We start from the raw sequence: 15,233 nt of genomic DNA on the forward strand, positions 1-15,233 counted from the left end.
CGTCTCTTAAAAAAAAAAAAAAAAAAAAAAGCAAAAAACTAGCCGGGCAAGGTGGCAGGTGCCTGTAGTCCCAGCTACTCGGGAGGCTGAGGCAGGAGAATGGCGTAAACCCGGGAGGCGGAGCTTGCAGTGAGCTGAGATCTGGCCACTGCACTCCAGTTTGGGCGACAGAGCGAGACTCTGTCTTAAAAAAAAAAAAAAGTTCATGGGTGGGCAGGATGTGGTGGCTCACACCTGTAATCCCAGCACTTTGGGAGGCCAAGTCAGGCAGATCACTTAAGGTCAGAAGTTCAGGACCAGCCTGGCCAACATGGTGTAACCCTGTCTCGACTAAAAATACAAAAACTAGCTGGGCATGGTGGCAGGTGCCTGTAGTCCCAGCTACTCGGGAGGCTGATGCAGGAGTATCTCCTGGGAGGTGGAGGCTGCAGTGAGCCAAGATCGCACCACTGCACTCCAGCCTAACCAACAGAGGAAGACTCTTGTCTCAAAATAAAGATATTTGATCACACCACTGTACTACATCCAGCCTGGGCAACAGAGCAAGACTCTGTCTCTAAAAAAAAAAAAACTTCACAGGTGTATGAAACTACCTGCCTGGGTCAGTCCAGGACTAGCCATCTTCTCTACACTCGAACCTGACCTTCAAAAGCAGGCAGGGACACTGCTCAGAGTCTTGCTCTTGTCTGAGGGCAGGCAAGCAAGAACAAACTGTGCCAAAGAAGGAAGAAAGAGCAAACACGCCCACCAGCAAAAGCCCCTGCGGACCCGGTAATTTTATCTGTCAGCCAAGGCGCTTGTTTCCAGCCTGCCTGCCCCTTGGTCCTGCTCTTCCCATCCTACTTCCAGGGGGTGGAGACAGACCCTCCCCATCTCAGAGACTCTGTACAGAGGTGAAGGGACGTGTGGCTAAGAATAGGCGCGCCTGGTGACACAAGAACATTTGCTGAGGAGGAGATCGAAAGAAGCCACTGCTGGGAGGGCGGCATGGGCTCCAGTGCACCCCAAGGCATCTCCGGGCCCATCACTGGCCTCTCCTGGGCTTCGACTATCCCCCTAAACCTGCTGTGTGCCACGTGGTGTTTCCTCGGCCATGGGGCTGGTGAGCAGACCCCACCTTCAGCTCAGGTCGGTGCACTGCCCCTCTCGGCAGCTGCCCACCTGTGCTGGACAGCAAGTCTGCCCATGACCCACACAGCCCTATGGTCCCCAGGAGCTCAAGTCCAAGCCCCTGCCTGGCTCTGAGGGAGCAAGGCAGGTCATGCCACACAGCCCGGGGAGACACTACTGTGCCCCAGAACCTGGGTCCAAGGGGAGCAGTCACAGGTGGAACACACACTCTCCTTCACCCGCTGCGGCGCAGCCCTTACCTGTGGGATGTTGACGAGCAGGCTGGTGTTGGGAACATTGGCGACGCGGATGAGGCCCTGCTGGATGATCCTCTGTCCCTGAATCTGCACACTGGGCACCGACGCCCGGGGGGCCAGGAGGAGGGGCGGTGGCCCTGTGCTGGAATGTTGCCTAATGCTGTGGATTTGCTGTTGGGGTAGGGTGGGAAGAACAAGAAATCTGACTGAGATCAACAATGGAGGGGGACCGGAAGGCACAGGCACCTTGGCCCCAAGGACTGGGAAGGGCCCTACTTTCGAGGTAGACAACTGCTGAGGCTGCCAGGTCTCCCCAGTGTGCACAGCCCTGCTTACCTGGGCCCCCCTGACGAGTGGGGGCATGACGACCTGCGAGCTCGCCTGTGGCCCCAGCTTCGAGGACGCCTGCTGCCCACCTCGGACCAGGGGCGGGGGTATGACGCTGCCGGGCATCCGAGCTGAAGAGGTCTGCCAACGACACCAAGACCCAGATTTTCATGGACCCCTCCCGCCCCCTTTTTTTTTTTAAAGCAAGCAGTTTTACTGCTTTTATGAAAGTACATACCAGTTTTTTTTATTTGGTTTTTTTCTTTTTAAGTAGCAGAGAAGTTAAAAAAATAAAATTATGGATGGGTGCAGTGGCTCATGCCTGTAATCCCAGCACTCTGTGAGGCCGAGGTAGGCAGATCACGAGGTCAGGAGTTTGAGACCAGCCTGGCCAACATGGTGAAACTCCATCTCTACTAAAAATACAACAATTAGCTGGGCGTGGTGGCACATGCCTGTAGTCCCAGCTACTCAAGAGGCTGAGGCAGGAAAACTGCTTGAACCTGGGAGGCGGAGGTTGCAGGTTGCAGTGACCCGAGATCGCACCACTGCACTCCAACCTGGGTGACAGAGCAAGACTCCATCTCGGAACCAAAAAAAAAAAAATATTTAGCTAGCTGGCTGGGGGTGGTGGCTCACGCCTGTAATTTCAACACATTGGGAGGCCAAGGCGGGTGGATCTCTTGAGCCCAGAGATTTGAGAACAGCCTGAGTAACAGTGAAACCCCATCTCTACAAAAAACAGAAAAATTACCCAGGCATGGTGGTGTGCGCCTGTAATCTTGGCTACTTGGGAGGCTGAGGCAGGAGGATGGCTTAAGTCTAGGAGGCAGAGGCAACAGTGAGCTGAGGTTGTGCCATTGCACTCCAGCCTGGGTTACAGAGCACGACCCTGTCTCAAACAAACTAACAAGGCGAATGTGTAACACAAAATTAGTAAAGATGACTACTGATTCTAAACACTGGAACAAGGAATAGGACTCCAACCATAGCCGTGCGAACCTGGGCTCACTTCTGAGTGAGTCCCACCAACATGGCAGTTCATTCTCACGTGACACTGGCCGGTCCATGGCAGGATGGGGATGGTCACCCCCTAGAGCAAGTTGGGGGCTCAGGCCTGTTTGAGAGGGAGGGGCAGGAGGGCCTCTTCCGACCTCAGCCATATGGCTGGGAGAAAGACTCTGCCCCGCACCTGGAGGCCCTGGAAGGAGGCTTGCTTGGCTGGAAGAGTCAACATGAAGGGAGATCAGACCTGCTAGAGGCACTCTCCAGTGAGTGGAGGGCCCCCTTCCAGTGTTGGCCATGATTTCTGTCTGTGACATCAACAGCGGCCTACTTTGGGCCGTGGGGCTTAGAGAGTGCATGTATGCTTTTTCCCCTGGGCTGTGGACTGGAGGGCCTCACTCCAGCCTACTCTGAAGGAAAGGGCAACCTCTTGCAGAACCTGGACCAGGGCTGTTTGGGAGCCCGAGGAGCCTATTCTTGAGAGCAGCAGTGCCAGCAGGGCACCCACTGAGACACAGCGGGGACACTGACCTGGAGCGATGGCTTGCCAGCAGGAATGTTCTGGGTGCCCCGAACAAGCGGGGGAGGGGTGGTCACGGTGCTCCCGACAGAACCTGTGGGCTGTAAGAGAGCAGGACACCAGGAGGTGAGGGGCCACCTGGCCCTCTCCCCACACGGAGGCGCCAAGATTTAATGCTGCCACAGAGGCCTGTCTTCTCAGAGGTTCTGCTTGACGGCTGAAAGTGACCCTGTCTGCAGCAGGAGGTGACAACTTCTACATGGGCCTAGAAGAGATTTTCCAGCAGCCCCACCCACTACTCTCAGCATCACTTCCTGGCCACTCCCTAACACCCACTCAGTGTCCCGGCACCCACTTGTGCCCTCCAGGGGACAGAATGGCTGATAGTGGCAGTGCCGCTGAGGCAAAGGACCCACGGCCCAGGCAGGAAGATATCAATCTCAGTGAGAAAACAGTGACTCTGGGCACTTTTTAAAGCTGCATGTTCCACTAGAGAAGGGTCAGTGACAGACTTGGTGTCCCTCAATGAGTTTTCAGCAAGTGACAAAGAAATAGAAAAAAGAAACAGGCAGGCTCTTTCCAACCCACCTGCTAATTGTGTGAGGTGTGCGGGGGGGCGGGGTTTCAAAAAACAAACCCCCACGTCAGAGCAGGGAGAGTCCTGTCCTTCCTTCAGCTCCTGCTGCCCAGGACACACTTACTTTCTGGTTCACTGAGGCAATTACTAAAGTACTCGGAAGGTAGGAGTTTCCCAGAACAGAGTACTCAAAAAGCCCAACAAAATAAATTTAACTTCGCTGCCCATTCACCTGCATCTAGAAGCAGCGCAACAGTGAGCTTTAGGCTCCAGGGAAGAAGAAACAGAAAGCAGGACCCTCCCGAGAGTTGGGGCTGAGATCCATGGCAGCTCAGCACACGTCCAGCTGGGAGGGGACTGAGATGCACACAGTAGGAGGGAGGACAGTAGAGACTGGGGCATCCCCTGCACCCACAGTGCAGGCGGCCTTTCTGCACCGAGCCCTTCACCCAGAAACATGCTTCCAGAAGCACCAGACATCTGTGCTCCACTTCCCTGACACCTGTTGTCCAAGTGAGCTTTAGGGCGGGCACGGTTGCTCATGCCTGTAATCCTAGCATTTTGGGAGGCCCATGTGGGCGGACCACAAGGTCAAGAGATCAAGACCATCCTGGCCAACATGGTGAAACCCTGTCTCCACTAAAAATACAAAAATTAGCTGGCTGTGGTGGCACGCGCCTGTAGTCCCAGCTACTCGGGAGGCTGAGACAGGCCAATCACCTGAACCCAGGAGACGGAGGTTGCAGTAAGCCAAGGATTTGCGTCACCGCATTCCAGCCTGGTGAAAGAGCAAGATTCTATCTCAAAAAAAAAAAAAAAGAAAAAAAAAAAAAATTATAAAAAAAAAAAAAAAAAAAAAAAAAAAAAAAAAAAAAAAAAAAAAAAAATAGTGAGCTTTAGACCCTCAGATCCAGATTACTCTAGACTGAAATTCACTTTAACATCTCCTAAGCTAAATCCAAAATGCACACTGGAGTCCACAAACAGGGGAGCGGGACCTTGCTCTATACTCCCTCAAGGAAGCCCTTTCACCTTTCTGGCCCCTGACATTGATGACGGGATCAAGGCAAGGCCAGAGACTCCTGCTGGCCCAGCGAGGAGGGGAGACAGGCACGCACCTTCTGGGCAGTGGCTTCCTTTTGTATCTGACTCTGCCGCAACTTTTTCAACAAAACGAGTTTTGCTTCTTCTAACCTCAACTCTTCTTTGAGCTGTTTGATCATCCTTTCTCGTTCTTCAGGACTGCTTTTCTGCAGGGGCGAGAGGAACAGGGTTGAGGGGGAGCATCCTTGGTGGGAAGCAGAGGCCCTGCCGTCACTAGCTCCACCCAAGGGTGTCATGAGTGGGAAGGGCACAGTGGGGCTCCGGCGGCAGTGCCACCACATGGCTCACCATGAGGGCCTCGGTGCTAGTCTCCTTCAAGGCCACCGTGGTCAGCCCATTCACTCTCGGGCTCGAGGGCTGCTCGTTGTCGGACAGCACAATCACGTCGGGTGAGGGAGGTCTCCTCTCGGATTTCATGTCACTGTGGGGCGGAGACAGTAGTAACCAGAGTGCCCTTGACAGCTGTGCCTCACCCCTGTGGACACATGGCAGGGAGGTGAACCTCCCTGGCTGCTTGTCTGCCCTGATCTTCCACACCCAACCCCCTACCCACAGTACCCAGGCTGCCTGCTTCTATCTCACCGCCGTCATAGGGCACCCAATCCCAGTGCCCAGGTGGGCACCTTGATAGTAGGGACTTGTTAGTGCCTGCTGCCATGTCGCCAGGGCTGAGGGTGTATATGCCCCTGAACGTGACATGGTGACTTTGAAAAACATGGCTGCTCCCTCTACCGTGTGCCTCGGATTGTGTAAACACTCGGCTCTGGATCCTGGGGTCCTGCTCAGTGTTAGCCATTGTGGGGGCTTAAGCATGCTGGGTCTGATGGCATGTGTGTGCCTCACCACCAGCGGCAGCCCCTGGCCATGGTGGAAACCCCTTAAAGAGGAGCCCAGCTCCCTGTGTGAACCACCTTCTTCTCTCTCCACCCAGGAAGGCCAACAGCCCTCACACCTGGCAGCCAACCTGTCCCCAGATCAAGGGGTGTATCCACAGGCTGCCAGCCTGCTCACAAGGTGGCACCAAGTGCTAGATGGCCCTTCTTAGGCCCCACGTGGCAGCAGCAACTATCTGTTTTGAAACTGACTAGGACACAAGTTCTCTCAAAGACCAGAGACTCTCCACCGGCCTGATCTACTCATGGACTGGTTTCTGGCTGGCTGCCTCCAGCTCCACGTGGATGCCAACGTCATTCTGCCTGTTACCCTGCTGCCCACTCCCTAAGTTCCAGCTCAAAATTGCATCATGAGACAGTTCATCATGATTCCAGCCCTCACACTTTTCTTTCTAATGAATTTGCCATGGTCTGGGGAATTCACTTCTACCTGTGAACTTGACCTGAGGCCTGTTCCTCCCTTCTCACTGTCGGCCCACAGCATCTCACTACCAGCTGAGAAGCACCAGGGGACAATCAGGGAAGTACTTGCAGGCTTTCCTTTTTTGTTATTTTGTCAAAATACGGTCACAAACATCTAAGAGTGTGGCTGATGAGCTGCTGTTATTCATCAGAATCGGGAAACAGTCAATATTCATTCTGTGCTAACTGCGGGCCAGGCTCCAAGATAAGTGCGCGTGGCACCCACTTCAGTTGACCCAGGCAGGAACACATCAGTCTGATTTTCCCCTTCCTGTGAACAATCCTCTAGGATGTATGTGTACAGCTGACACTACTGAAGGTGCAGGGCCGAACACCTGCTGTGGTGTTGCTGACCCAACGCAAGTCCCAGAGACAGCACTTGTCCCCAACCAAGCAGCTCCATTTGCTGACGGCACAAGGCAAACTGTCCCTGAAGATCTGGGTTCGTTGTACTTTTTTTATTTTTTTGAGATGCAGTCTCACTGCGTCGCCCAGGCTGGAGTGCCGTGGTACAATCTCGGCTCACTACAACCTCCACCTCCCTGGTTCAGGCGATTCTCCTGCCTCAGTCACCTGAGTAGCTGGGATTACAAGCGTGCACCATCACGCCCGGCTAATTTTTTTTTTTTTTTTTTTTGTATTTTTGTAGAGACAGGGGTTCACCATGTTGGACAGGGTGGTCTTGAATTCCTGACCTCAGGTGATCCGCCCACCTCAGCCTCATTGTGCTTTCATCCAAGTGAATCAGGTCCGTTTTTTTGTCAGCAGGAAAACCAGCCAAGGACAGAACGCATCCTCTAGGTGGCACTGTGACCCAGGGAACAAACTCGGACAAAGTTAACTGGGAGCTGCAGCTCAAAGTTGTCCGGGCTCTCGCTCTGCCTGGGTCCAGTTCATAATCAGACTCCGGCAGGGTTGAGGAGCATCGCTAGGATGAAGAACGTGGCTCTGCTCTAGCAGCCATTGGGACCTCTGAGGTCCCCTTCAAGTCCAGGAGCTGCGTCCTCAGGGAATGGTGGACACAGAGCACCAGAGGCTAAGGCTTCACCAAGGCTACCCTGGACTCACCAGATGCTGGACTCAGGAACCGCTTTACTTGCTCTCCTCTTGTCCCTCCCAATTCCACCTACCAGAGCTATGTGGCAGCTGTACCTGAACGATGGTCCTAGCCCTGATCAACCAGGTTCTCACCAGAGACCTGGACATGGACAGAAAGGTATGATTTCAAAGTATACAATCCCCCAGGCAAGGGGTTATCACCCCACATTCTGAAGCCCAGAACTGGGCAGTTTGTTTCTAAAGTAACCCAGAACACCTCACTCAGGTCTTAGCACACCGCCAGCATGTCTCTCCTTGCTGCCGGCCCCATGCCGCCCAAGATCGACTTTCAAGGTGACCTCAGGGCTCTAATTCCAGGCTCCCTGGACGTGTACACACACTGAGCACCTCAGAGGCAGGTGGTCCCAAGGCTCCAGCACAGAGCTGCAGCGGCTGGCCTCTACCCAGGTGGGCTCCAAAGTGAACAGGGTAGCGGGGGCCCAAGGCAGCATCCCGTATAGAGTTACAGACACACTTCTGGGCCAGCGCGAGCTGAAATGAAATGACAGCCAAGCTCTAAGGGACTTAACACCTCTTATCATCTTATTGAGGGCGTGAAGTTCTTCCAGAGGTGAGATGTCTAATAAAATTCAAATCTGCCTGAGGGAAGGGTCCAGACCACCTAGTAGCTGAAGCTGCCTGAGTGGGCTGCTCTGACCACGGTGCTTCCTGGCCCCATCTTGGCTTGCGACTAATCAATAACTCATCCAAGAGATGATGTCACCACCCATCAATGATCACTCAGCATCCCAGCAGCCAGCAGGGAGTGAACTTCCTGTATGCTAATCAGGCCACCAAAAAGTCATGTGACAAAGGCATTTCCCTCCTTGGTCACATGACCCTTTAACTGTGCCTTCCAACGTGAAAACCATGGCAACGGCCAGTTCCAACCGGTTTGTGACACGCAGCCTTCATTTTGAGAAGGGAGGTAAGGGTTCAGGTGCTGTCAGAAAATGGAGGCGCCAGGCTCACCCCAGGGCTGTGGAGCTGCAGGCACTTCCTGTGTGGCGCCGGCCCACAGGGGACTGTTGCTGCACCACAGGCTCCAGTCACCTCTACACACACCACACACAGGCCCTTCTAAGTTTCTAAAATGAAAAACTTTATTAAGCTCACTTTTAAAGGAGAGGGGCTTTAAGAGTCTCAGGACTTTTAAAATAAAATTCAGGAAAAAAAGCATGTGGCTCAAAATGATGGTGGCATTATTTCAGGGAAAAATTTAATTATGAAAACTGTCTGAAGTAAATAAAAGCAGTGGAAACCTAGCCCAGCAAGCTGAGAGGGATGGCATCGTGGCCCAGGGACAGCGTCTGCCATTCACTCCACAGCGGCCGTCCAGGCACCAAATTTATTTGGAAGTGATGTGGTATTTCAGGACAAATCCCATAAGCCCGTCCTGCCCATCTTGAGAAGCCTTAATGTAAAACACACTGATCAAGAGATTTTATGTGACCTACAAAAATCCCTGGAAGCAGGCCAGGCTGTTATCAGCGTAAATGGTCTCACCCGCTCCCTGCCACGCACCACCCCCACTCCCCCACCCGCTGGTACCAGCCCTGACCTCACAAGCACAGAAATTCTGTTACCTGCCAGGAACTTCCACAGAACTTCCTGGAGGAGAGGCCGGGATTATAAACTTAAATTGAGACACGATCCCACTTCCACAGCACAAGGTTATGGCTTTCAGCTGCCCGGCAACCAGCGGCCAGTACGTGGTTAATATTTAGTGTTCCCTCAGCCAGTGCCGGGAAGGAGCCGTCCTTGGAGGCTGGGACCTTTGTGGTTCTCTGAATGGGCCTGCCTGGTATGCAGGGAAGGCAAACTTCATCCCCCTCTCCCTCATTCATTCATTCATTCATTCATTCCTCACTCACATCTGCTGAGAGCTCATTTAAAAAGTAGGTGCTGCACCAGGCAGTGGGGAGGAACCCCTGGATAAAAGGAGGCTCTGTCCTTAGGGTTCAGTCTACCAGGTAGGTCAGACACAAAGGGAAGGGGCAGGTGGGGGCGAGGCTGTAGGTGGGCTTGGGGCTGCCCCGTGAATGTCTGACCAGCGCTGTCACAGCCATAGCAGCGGGCAGCTTCTCCAGAACTTGTATAAATGCAGCATGTCCTCCTTGCCCCAGACCTACTTCATCAGTCTGTATTTCAGCAAGATCCCCCAAGTCTTGCACACACTAGGGAAGTTGGGGATGACCATGACCTGCGGCCCAATGAGGCCTTGGGATAAGAAATCCTCCTCCAGGCTGGCTCGGGGAGACAGGCAGGGCCCAGCAATGCCTTCTCCAGCCACATAACCATTTCCCGCTAGAACCTTTCCTCCTCACCTCTTTCAGGCCTAGCAGAGTGGGCTGCTGGCTGTGTGTAAAGGAGGGATGAGGGCTCTGCTAGAGCCAACACCAGTCCTGCCAGCCCACTTGTCCCTTGTGCAAACACTCATCTTGGGCTCACCAGGCCCTACCCGACACGAACCAAGCTGTTAACATCCCCCGCCCTCCTGGGGCCTGGCCCACAGACATGGCCCGGCATGGCCGTGTTCTGTCTGCAGAACATCCCTCTTCAACATGCCTCAGGAAGCCTGCCCGGCCCTGTCCCCATGCCCCAAGGTGAAGGTCACAGCAGAACTCGGGGTTCCACTTGGGGGAGTGCAGATCTAAGCAGAAACCCCCCAGCTTCCTAAGGGGCTGGCTGGGGGGTTTCTGTTCCTTAGCCCCCCAACAGCCCAGTGACTGGCCCTCCCACCCTTGGCCCAGCAAGCCTGTCTAAGTGCCTTTGGTTCCCTGCACCGCACCCCACCCCACCCCTGTGAAGATGAGCCCTCCCTCCCCCTGCCTTGCAGGGTGACATGTCAGCACCTGTCTAACAAGCAGGTTCCTGCACCCTGAGCTGGGGGCCATCATGACCTCCTTCAGGTGGGTGTGGCACCGGCACAGCACCCAGGGACCTATGGCCTCACTCTGTGGCACAGCCTCAGCTCCCAACAAGGGACAGCGTGTCCCCAGGGTGACCAGATGAACAAAGGGCAAGGGGGTATCCAGCCCTGGGGTGATACCATAGCCCCAGAGAAGGGGGCAAGCCCCCATGTCCTCAGAGCCAGGAATCTCCTCCTAAGTCCATGATGGCTGGGGATAGGGTAAGAGGCTGGCTGAGCCCATCGTGTGAGGGTGCTGAGCCCTGAACCCACACCCTCCCTGTGGAGTAGCTCCTTTAGCAAGCTGCGGCCTGGAGCTCACTGGCCACCCCTGCCCAGCTTTGGACTTCAAACAGCAGCAGGCAAGTCAGGCTGTGGAGAGAGCCTTCACCCAGTGAGTCAGAAGACACCTGGGTCTCACTTGGTTCTGCCTCTTACAAGTGACACTTCCCTCTCCATGGCTTCTGCATGGCAGGGGAGAGGAATCCCTGTCCCGCAGACTCTCAGGGCTGCCTGGTGAGGTGAGACTTCAGTGCTGAGGAGGCTCGGGCACCTTAGACAGCTGGCTGGGTGCAGGGGGATCAGGCAGCCCTGCTGATCTGAAAATGCTCAGCTCAGGCCTCGGGAACAGTGACCTTCCTGACAGCACTCATAGCCACCCTGCATGCCCCTAGGATGGAGAGAGAGGTCTGTCCCAACAGCCTGGGTCCCCTGCATCAGGTCCCATTCCCAACTCGGAGAAAGAAATGGAGTTGTTTGCCAGGAGCTGCCCCCAGGGCTGTCATTTGGTGGGGTGGAAGCATCCTGCTGTCAGATCACATGCTGCCTTTTCAGAGCCAACCGCCCACATGCAGCAGCCCCAAAAACCCAGATGGCAGCAGCACCACGGACTCCCAAAGCCTGATGGATGCTCTGACAGGATGCAACCTTGAAGGGGCTAGGAGCGCGCAGGAGTGATTTTCTTTCAGATTTTTTTTTTTTTTTTTTGAGACGGAGTCTCGCTCTGTCGCCCAGGCTGGAGTGCAGTGGCCGGATCTCAGCTCACTGCAAGCTCTGCCTCCTGGGTTCACGCCATTCTCCTGCTTCAGCCTCCTGAGTAGCTGGGACTACAGGCGCCCGCCACCTCGCCCGGCTAGTTTTTTGTATTTTTTTTTTAGTAGAGATGGGGTTTCACCGTGTTAGCCAGGATGGTCTCGATCTCCTGACCTCATGATCTGCCCGTCTCGGCCTCCCAAAGTGCTGGGATTACAGGCTTGAGCCACCGCGCCCGGCCTTCTTTCAGATTGTAGGGCCTTAGAGGAAAGTACTTCCTGGGGTCCCCAACACTGGGAAGATAAGGGCAGCAAATAGGCCACCTTGCCTCGGCCTTGCAGCTCCCAGATGGGAGCGACAGCAACGAGTAAACTTGAAACATGTGCCTGACCTGACCGCTTTCTGAGGAGAGAGTGGGAGCCTGGTACAGAGCAGACAATCTCAGTAAACAAGTCCTGAAATGTGACACCTGAGCATTCACAAACTCCCCAAGGGCAGACTGGGTCTGCTGGGGGCCTGGCAAGGCTGGGGAGGGCCCACCTCCTCCTCTTGCCTTGGTGGAGTTTCCAGGGTGGGGGCTGTGAGTTCAGGAGGAGCCACGCCGCAGACTGATGGACCCCCTTGCACGGTGGGCAGCTGCTTCCCTCGTGCACACAGATGTTGTGCTGCTAGAGGAAAGGGAAACCCACTCACAAGGATTTCTGAATTGTGTGTCTTCATGTGTCTTTGTAAAGTAACAGACCCTGGAAGCCAAACTCCTATTCTTTGAATCCAAGCGCTTTTGTGGATATGAAAAAGGAGCCCCTAATACTTATGGCTGACAAACCCTGGACACCGGACCAGACTCTGCAAGACCCCCCGACCCATCTCTGTAGTCTTGAGGAGGCCATAGGCTCTGGCTGCATCTATTCACAGGCCCCGTAGTACTGGACCTGGGCTGGTTTTATGGCTCAATTCCCGAACTACAGAATGCAGAGGAAGTGACGTGGCAGCCTTTTGAGGTGAAGTCACAGAAGCCTTGCAGCTTCTGCCTGAGCCCTCGGAATGCTTGCTCTAGGAGAGCTGAGGTCTGACTGCCCCAAACCACCATGGGGTCAGAGGCCCACGCTAGCCTCCGCTACATGGGGGAGATGGAGACAGGCAGAGACTGGTCCAGCCAGTCCCAGCTGTTTTGGCCATCACATGTGAGCGATGAAACCACTGGGGACACCCAGCCCAGCTGACGTGCAACTGCAAAGACCAGAGCGCCCCACTAGCAGTGCCCAGCTGGGCGGGACCAGCCAACCAGCAGAACCGACAGACTGAAAAACGTCAATACCTCGCTGCTTTAAACCACTAAGCTAATGGAGTCTATGGCCCAGCCTGGCCCCTGGGGAGCTAACCCATATCACTGTAACTCCACTTCCTCCCTCAGATGCTACCCTGGGACAAAGCAGGGAAAGAGAAGGGGTAAAGAAAGGGTCTACCCGGCCGGGCGCGGTGGCTCAAGCCTGTAATCCCAGCACTTTGGGAGGCCGAGACAAGCGGATCACGAGGTCAGGAGATCGAGACCATCCTGGCTAACACGGTGAAACCCCGTCTCTACTAAAAAATACAAAATAAAACTAGCCGGGCGAGGTAGCGGGCGCCTGTAGTCTCAGCTACTCGGGAGGCTGAGGCAGGAGAATGGCGGGAACCCGGGAGGCGGAGCTTGCAGTGAGCTGAGATCCGGCCACTGCACTCCAGCCGGGGCGAAAGAGCGAGACTCCGTCTCCAAAAAAAAAAAAAAAAAAAGAAAGGGTTTACCCAAGTAACTACCCGCGGAGCCTTAAAGCTCCCCCTGACAGAGGGACCAGCAGCAGCTACACAGAGGCCCCCCGGACAGCTGCAGACTCAAGATGAGAACAGCTCTAGGAAGGTCAGGTGGGAGACCAGAGCTGCCCAACAATGAAAGCGCGTGTAGAGGGTCCCATGGAAAAGAAGGAGAAAGTCTGCAGGCCGAGAGGCACCTGAGCTTCAGGCTGCACCTGGAGTGAAGTGAGTTAAGCCAGAAAGCAATTCCTCATGCTTCATTCAGTCTCTCTACCTGCCTTCAAGAAACACTCCCAGAAAAATCCTATGACAGAGAATAAGGACAGTTATCATCAGTTCCCCAAGTTAGTTCTACCACTGAGCAACTTTTTTTTTTAGAGACAGGGTCTCACTCTGTCAGGCCGGAGTGCAGGGGTGCAACCATAGTTCACTGTTGCCTGGAACTCCTGGGCTCCAGTGATCCTCCCACCTCAGCCTCCCAAGCTGCCGGGACCATAGGCACGCACCACCACACCTGGCTAACTTTTTTCCATTTTCCATTTTTGGTATTGAGACAGGGACTCTCACTCTGTTGCCTAGGCTGGCGCACAGTGGCACGATCGTGGCTTGCTGCATTTTTAAAGTTTTTGTACATGTGGAATCTCGCTATGTTGCCCAGGCCAGTCCCGGCAATATCTTGTGTGGCAGGCCCCTGTGTAGTGGGTGTGCTGACATACAATTCTGGCAGCATTCACTGCAACCTGGGGGTGGGTGCTGCTCACTGGGACCCCACACAGTTCTCCTTCCTTTCCCAAGGGGTGGTGTTCACTCACTCAATTGATAGAAAGGGAACTCTGTTGTCCAGACACAGGCAGTGCCCCAAAACTGAAGAACTAGGCCAGGCGCGGTGGCTCACGCCTGTAATCCCAGCACTTTGGGAAGCCAAGACGGGCGGATCACGAGGTCAGGAGATCGAGACCATCCTGGCTAACACGGTGAAACTCTGTCTCTACTAAAATAAAAAAAAAAAAAAAAAAAAAATAGCTGGGCATGGTGGCGGGCACCTGCAGTCCCAGCTACTCGGGAGGCTGAGGCAGGAGAATGGCATGAACCTGGGAGGCGGAGCTTGCAGTGAGCTGAGATCACACCACTGCACTCCATGCTAGGCGACCTGGTGACCTAGCGAAACTCCTCCTAGCAACTCCTCCTAGAGAAACTCCTCCATCTCAAACAAACAAACAAATAAAAACAAACAAACAAAAAAACTGAAGAACTCCTGGGGGTTATCTGGTATCCTCCCAAGCCACCCCACCCCCACCCGCAGCCCCTCTGCGGATCCCTCAACTCCCTTCTTAGCATCCATCACACTCCTCCCGCCCCGTAACTTGAGCTCCTCTTGGCTGGGATGTTAGAGAAAAGCCCGGAGCCTGCTTTGTGGGGCCCAGGAAGACAGAACACATTCTGCTTCTCTGCCACAGAGGCCGTGGAGGTGAGCGGCTAAGATGGGATTTTTGAAACCCAGCCATCATTCTTCCTGGAGACGTTAGGTTCAACGACCGCTCTGGGACTCCATTATGGTGAGCCCTGCCACAGCGCTGGCTAAAGAGCTCAGGAAAAAGAGAGAAAGAGTCTGTGTGGCTGGCCAAGACCTGTGAGCCCATCCCTGCCCACTCTCCTTTCCTCAGTACAGAAGGGAGCAGTCCCAGGTCCCCAGCCAGAGCAGAGGAGCCCCATGCAGTGCTCGCCCCCAGCATCAAGCACAGCCAGGAGGCGGCCAGCCCACGCTGCCAGAACGCCTTCTAGGAATGCAACAGCCCCTAAAGTCAAAGGGCCCAGCCAGGGAGGCCCAGAGGACCTCACTGTGACAGGGGCCAGTCTTGGGGGCATGCAGAATGGCTTGGCTGAGGGTGGTAGAGACAAGCCCAGGAGACCCTAATACCATGCTCATGTGGGCCAGCAGCCTCTACCCGCCCACGGAGGCCAATGCAGCCCGACCTTGCTAGCAGCTGACACCACGAGGGAGGCCACATCAAATTCAGCATGCTCTGCTTAGAAATACAGGAAGACGGCCGGGCGCGGTGGCTCAAGCCTGTAATCCCAGCACTTTGGGAGGCCGAGACGGGCGGATCACGAGGTCAGGAGATCGAGACCATCCTGGCTAACACGG

General features: G+C 54.7%; 1 protein-coding gene across 5 annotated transcripts in view; it reads right to left on the reverse strand.

Moving 5' to 3' along the window:
* The window catches only part of GATAD2A (GATA zinc finger domain containing 2A), a 128,147-nt gene that overhangs the window by 9,505 nt on the left and 103,409 nt on the right, over positions 1 to 15,233 (reverse strand). For all 5 annotated transcript variants that reach the window (XM_017852726.1, XM_017852728.1, XM_017852727.1 and 2 more), the window contains 5 exons: positions 5,189 to 5,321; positions 4,915 to 5,046; positions 3,231 to 3,320; positions 1,704 to 1,835; positions 1,371 to 1,538 (listed from right to left, as the gene is read on the reverse strand). In XM_017852726.1, coding sequence (XP_017708215.1) covers positions 1,371 to 1,538; positions 1,704 to 1,835; positions 3,231 to 3,320; positions 4,915 to 5,046; positions 5,189 to 5,321 — 655 coding nt within the window. The remainder of the gene's footprint in view (positions 1 to 1,370; positions 1,539 to 1,703; positions 1,836 to 3,230; positions 3,321 to 4,914; positions 5,047 to 5,188; positions 5,322 to 15,233) is intronic.

Source organism: Rhinopithecus bieti, unplaced genomic scaffold (genome assembly GCF_001698545.2).
Source record: "Rhinopithecus bieti isolate Rb0 unplaced genomic scaffold, ASM169854v2 scaffold_34968, whole genome shotgun sequence".
Classification (NCBI taxonomy): Eukaryota; Metazoa; Chordata; class Mammalia; order Primates; family Cercopithecidae; genus Rhinopithecus; species Rhinopithecus bieti.